General features: G+C 38.1%; 1 protein-coding gene across 1 annotated transcript; it reads left to right on the top strand.

The window, feature by feature from the left end:
* Positions 1-3163: 3163 nt before the first annotated feature.
* Positions 3164-6408, top strand: LOC148860655 (disease resistance protein RPM1-like). Its single transcript, XM_088984727.1, has one exon. The coding sequence runs from the start codon at positions 3421-3423 to the stop codon at positions 6184-6186; it is 2766 nt and encodes a 921-aa protein (XP_088840853.1). The 5' UTR covers positions 3164-3420; the 3' UTR covers positions 6187-6408.

Genomic DNA, 6408 nt, shown 5'->3' with positions numbered 1-6408 from the left:
TTTTATATATTCTATGGGTTTTTATGTAATTTTTGAAGTTTAATTCACTTTGGACTGGATTGGGTCCAATTTGATCCATTTGCATTTCAATTAGACTAGATTGGATTTGGTTTGCATAGATTTGGACTAGATTACCTATGTTGGATTGGATTGGACCAAATCCAATCAAATTAACAGTCCTAGGTGTGTATTCATGACTATAATGTTACGATGAGGTGAGGAGAAGAAAAAAATAAATAAAAGAAAAAAAGGAAGGAGGACAAGAAGAGAAGGGTGATTGCTAAGGAGGAGGGAAGATTTTCTAGTTTGGATGGGTGAGTGATGAATCTGCCGAATTGGTTTAGTTCGGCAATGAACAAGAGATGAAAAGATGATGGTGTGGTTGGAATTAGGGGTGTAAATGGATCGAATTCGAATAAGATCAGACAATATCCAAATTTGAATCTGATTAAAAAATTCGATTCAATATCCGATGAATATTGAAAGCTAATATTTGAATATTCGATTCTATTCGAATTTAACTAATTAATTATTTTAGATAATTAATAAATATATTATTTATATAAAGTATATAAATATATAAATTATTTATATAATTTAATTATTATATATATTATATAAAACATTTAAAAATTTTATATATTATATATAAGAATTAAATAATCGATCGAATTTGGATATTTATGGAATCAAATCAGGTCATATCCGAATCCGACTGATTAAATATTTGAATTATCCGAATTCAATTCAATTATGATGAATCTCGAATTCAAAATCGGATTTTCAAATACCGTTGACACCCCTAGTTGGAATAAGAGGGAGAAGAGGAGGATGGGGATATTGCCAAATAATGGGAGTTCGACAAGAAATTGGGGAAGAAGCCAGGTTAGTTGTTACACTTTTCGGATGCTCTGTTCTCACCGAAGTAAATGATGAACAGTGTCAAACAGTAGATTAGCTTGAATAAAGAAGTTTAACCCTTTTTTATATTAGGACATCTTAAGTTCTTTAATAATTTAAGTGGGTTTTGAGGGGTATTTTGTAATTTTGGGGGAGAAAAAGGGTCAAACCGAAATTCAAGTCAAATGGCCAGGATTTTTTTGGACCAATGAGGGAATGGTAGAGATGGGCTTGAGGGTATAGGGTGGTCGCATGTGCACAGGCCAATAGGATTGGCAGAAACAAAACCACTTTAGTTGAAGGGGTAAACCAGTGTATTTTTGGGTAAAAAATTAATAGATAGGGTTTTGGGTATTTTGGATCAATTGATGAAATTAGACTGACCAAACTATACTTAGATTAGGTAGATCTGGAGGGGAATGGTTCAGTCAATAAAAAGCTTTGAAATAGAACCTTTGTTAGATGAATGGATTGGCAATGGAATGTTAAGTTGGAATTTGGTGGATAATCATTTTAGGGTGTATAGGGTCTAATGGCAGTGTTTGATGGACACAGGTAGGCTTAGATCATGGGAATCCAGAGTATGTATGTTTTGGCCAATGAGAGAGTTCAGAATAGTTTCATAGGTATTTACTAGATTGAGGGGAGACTTATTTGAGGTTGGCATAAATAAAAGGTTAAAGAAGACATGAAAAACTAAGAAGAAGAAAAAAGAGGTCTGATTCCTAAGGATTGGAAGGAAGGGTGTGAGGATTGCATAGGGTAAGGGGTTCTTTTGGTGGCCGGTCTCTGCCTGATTGGCTTAGAAAGATGGGGGATAAGTTTTTCCAAAACTATGCCTTTCTTTTTGGGTTTTGCATATTGGAGGTTTTTGAGTTTTTTGTTTTGATTTCGTATTAAATAATCGAAACTGAACTAGTATCTTGGTTTTTCAAAATATTCGAACCAAAATTAAATGGACCGGTTGGGTTCAGTTTTATAGTTTTTTATGAGTATACTACATTCAAAATTTAGTATTAGGTGTCAAGTCGCTATCTTTATTATCTTCATCGGCAAAATAGTCTTGAAACACGTGGACTAGGAGACGAGTCTCCTATGTATCATTTTTTAGGCTTCGTGGGGCACAAAACGGGGATAGCCCATCCCTATTTCTTTAACTGGCCTGCGCCATGAGTTGATCATCATTTTACAAATCATTAATAACATTGGAACTAATTGATGGATTCCAAGTATGGAATAATCTAATGACCTGTACCATTTATTTTAAATTTTATTATTTAGATGGTCAGATTTTGTAAACGGAAAATTTCATATTAGTATCCTATACTTTGGGTTTAGTGTCATTTTGGTTTCCGAACTTTAAAACTCCACAATCTAGTATTTGCCATTAATCAGTCCATTAATCAGCCGTTAAGTGTCATTTGAAAAGATACAAATGCCCTTCAATTGTCATCTAATTCTCTTTATCAACCATCCAAACATTGACAAAAAATGAAGAGTCTCAAATCCTTACCTCTTCTATTCAAGAAAGTTGGGGTTGTCTCAGTGGGCATTCTGGGGTTATGTATCAGAAGAGACAATGATTTGGGACCGTTCATTTTTTATTAACATTTAAATGATTGATAAAAAGGAATTAGATGACACTTGAAGGGTATTTATGTCTTTTCAAATGGCACTTAATAGCTGATTAATGGCAAATACTAGATTGGCACTTTTTGAAAGTTTGGATATTAAATTATAGCGTTATGTGGCACTAGACTCAAATTACAGAGTACTAATCTGGAATTTCCCTATTAATTAAATATTAGATGGTTCAGAGTGATCTGGTCATTTTGATTTCTACTCCATCCTCCAGGTAATTTCCTATCAAGTGGTTGTGCCCATCCTTTAATTTGTTTCAAACATTTCAATGCAAGAACAAAAGATTAATGACTAAACGATATTAAATAATCCAATTATTGATGTTGGTAGTAAAATAATAATGTTATGTGCAGTCAACCTTTTTGAACATTTCTTATATTTAATTAGAAATTGGAGGTTTTGCAACTTCAAGGAAGCTGTCCTTAGAGGTCCTCCTCCGCAGCTAGCTAAGATCCATATAGAAGATTATTGCGTGGGTCATGTTCAAGCAATTAAACTAGAAATCCAATCTCACCAAATGACTGCAACTGAATAGTTTTTTATTAGACACTGAAAGAGATTTGAGGCATGCTTGACCCTACAGTGAGGAAGGCCTCATTGTGGACTGGTTCTGAAAGATCAATTTTAATGTCGTTTTCTCATAATAATCTAGAAATTAGGTGGTGCTGCTTTTCTTGGTGGTTGAGGAACCCTCCTCTAAGCAGATGGAATCCTTCCTTGGTTCTTTCTTATGGTGTCATGTCATGGAACTTTTCCATGAAATTTCTGTAATATAAAAGATCGAGATCGATGTGAAGGAATTAATAATGGTGTGCCTAGCCCAAAACAAGTGAAGGGAAGCTTATCCAAAGAGCGATCTGAGTACTGAGAAAATTAAACATGGCGGAGATTTCAGTGGAGTTCTTGATTAATAAGGTAACTTCAATCATCCATAAAGAGGCTGCCTTGTTATCAGGAGTCCAGGATGCGTTCAACGCAATCAAGTTTGAATTAGAGACTCTGAGAACCTTAGCACGGGATGCAGATCAAAGGAGTGGGCTTGAGGAAGGAGTGAAAAGTTGGGTAGCTCAGGTCAGGGAAGCAGTTCATGAAGTGGAAGACATAATTGACGAATTCATGTATTGCATGCACAGCCAATCTAATGGTGGAAGATTCAAGCGTCTAGTCTTTAAACCCATGGATCTCTCCAAAATTATCATAGCAAAGCGTCAGACTGCAGCAAAATTACATGCAGTGGTCACCAAAATGAGTGAGATTTCAGAGAGAAGCGAGCGCTACTGTATCAGAAGCATAGAAGGGACATGCCTTTATGATACCCACGTGAAGCTGCAGCACCATGGAGACTCATCTCGCTCTGTGAAAGATGACGATGTGGTGGGAATTGAGAAAAACAAAAATCTGATACTGTCATGGCTTAAGGACAGAGAACTAGATCGTAAAGTGATTGTGGTAGTTGGAATGGGGGGTTTGGGGAAGACTACTTTGGTCGCCAAGGTTTTCAGCAGCCCAACAGCCAGAAGACATTTTGACTGCATCGCTTGGGTGACTGTCTCCAAGATTTATGTGATCGATGATATACTCAGGAGAATAGTAAAAGATCTTTTTAAGGGAAAGAAGGAACTGTTTCCTGCAGACTTGAGCTCAATGGATTACAGACGGCTAGTGGACTTTCTGGTCGACTTTCTGGAGCAGAAAAGGTACTTCATTGTCCTAGATGATGTTTGGACTCTAAATCTTTGGAAGGAAATATTTGATGCTTTACCAAGTAGAAAACATGGAAGTAGAATCGTGATAACAACTCGGAAAATGGACATAGCTTCGTCCTCATATGGAGTTAGAAGTCATGTTCTTCCTCTTCAGCCTCTAGATGACAAGGATTCATGGGCTCTCTTCTGTAAAATTGCATTCTCATGCCATCCCCACAGATTTTGTCCCCAACATCTTGAGCCCGTGGCCCCAGTACTTGTGGGAAAGTGTGGAGGCCTACCACTTGCAATCACATCTATGGCTGGCCTCATGTCCTTCAAGGGTTCCACAGAACCAGAATGGCTGAAAGTCCATGACAGCTTGGGTTGGGGGATTAACAACAATGGTTTGCTTGGAATTGACAGTATACTGTTTTACTGCTTCAGTAGCTTACCCTATGACCTGAAGCTCTGTTTGTTGTATTGCTGTCTTTTTCCGGAGGATTATTTAATTCGAAGGAAGAGGATTATCAGGCTGTGGATAGCAGAGGGGTTTGTAAAAGAAACAGGAGGAAAGGCTATGGAGGAGGTAGCAGAAGCTTACCTTACAGAGCTCATTTCCAGGAACTTGCTTCAAGTTGCTTCCAGGAATTCATTTGGCATGGTGAAGGAATGTAGGTTGCATGATATTCTGCGCAATGTGCTCCATTCCATAGCAGAAAGGGAGAATTTCTGTGTCATCTATGATGGAATAGAAGCAAGGGAAGTGGGTAGTGCTCGTCGCTTGTCCTTGCACAAGATTGATAGGCAAATTGAATCATGCACCACAACTGCCATGTCCAATCTTCGCTCTTTCTTTCTGTTTCCTCCTAAGAGGTCCTCTGCATCTCGTCTGAGTGGTTTGCAATTTGGGTTTAGACTATTAAGGGTTCTTGATCTGCAGGGAATCCCAATCGAGAGAATACCAGATGCAGTCGTTGATTTATTTAACTTGAGATACTTGAGCTTGAAGGAAACTATGGTTGCAGAGATACCCAGATCATTGGGAAGACTTCAGAACCTACAAACTCTGGATATTAGAGATACCAAGGTGACAGAGCTTCCAAATGAGTTAGTACAGTCACAGAGCTTGCGCCATTTGATTACTTATCGTCGCACGCGCAGCTGGGCAGCTTTTCGATATGTAGATGGCATGCGAGTTCCATCAGACATATGGAAGCTGAAAGAGCTGCGAGTCCTGGAATGCGTTGAAGCAGAAGGTGACATGATCAAGCAACTTGGGAACATGACGCAGCTTACAAGGATTGGGCTAACAAAGTTGGCTGAGGATTATGGAAGAGATCTCTGCTCCTCACTACAGAGTCTGCAACTTCTTTACTACTTGTTTTTAATGGCAGAATACGAGGATGAATCGCTTGAACTGGATTCCCTATGGACGACTCCTCCCCTTCTCCGAGTGCTCATTCTGGTTGGAAAACTGAATAATGTGCCACACTGGTTTCGTTCCATGGATAACCTTACAAGCTTGTATCTTCACTGGTCACAACTAAGAGAAGATGTCCTCCCTTACATCCATACCTTACCCAATTTGGGGTGTCTCACACTTGCTAATGCATTTGATGGGCACAGGCTGTTCTTTCATGCTGGAGGGTTCCTCAAGTTGAAGACACTACGCTTATGGAATTTATCGCAACTGCGTCTTATAAAGATAGAGAAAGGAGCAATGCCCAGCATCCAGGAGCTGGATCTACGGATTCTGAAGAAGCTGGAGAGGCTTCCCCAAGGTATTGAACACCTTATCAACCTGAAAATATTAACCCTGATGGATGTACATAAGAAAATTATAGAAAGTTTGTATGATGACAATAGCATGGATCGTCCCAGTGTTCAACATGTTCCAGAGATCATTTACTATCATACAACAAAATCTGGATTGTTGAACTCTGAAAATCTGTCATGATACTTCAAGGATGGTTACTCTAAAGCAAATTAATGTAAAATCTCAGATTTTGATTTCAGTGGCTTTGACTATTCAATGCTATAGTCTCTGATTAAGATTTGTTTACTTGTATAGATTTTACCATTCTTTCTTTTTTCCTTGTGTGCTTTAGCCCCACTCATCAATCATGTATATGTGGAATGCAATGAAAGGTTGTTCTAATTTCTATTGAGTTTAACTTTA

Source organism: Nelumbo lutea, chromosome 4, assembly GCF_056320005.1.
Source record: "Nelumbo lutea isolate HS-2025 chromosome 4, American lotus-T2T, whole genome shotgun sequence".
Lineage (NCBI taxonomy): Eukaryota > Viridiplantae > Streptophyta > Magnoliopsida > Proteales > Nelumbonaceae > Nelumbo > Nelumbo lutea.
The sequence above is the reverse complement of the archived record's forward strand: the minus strand, read 5'-3'. Positions and strand labels throughout refer to the sequence as shown.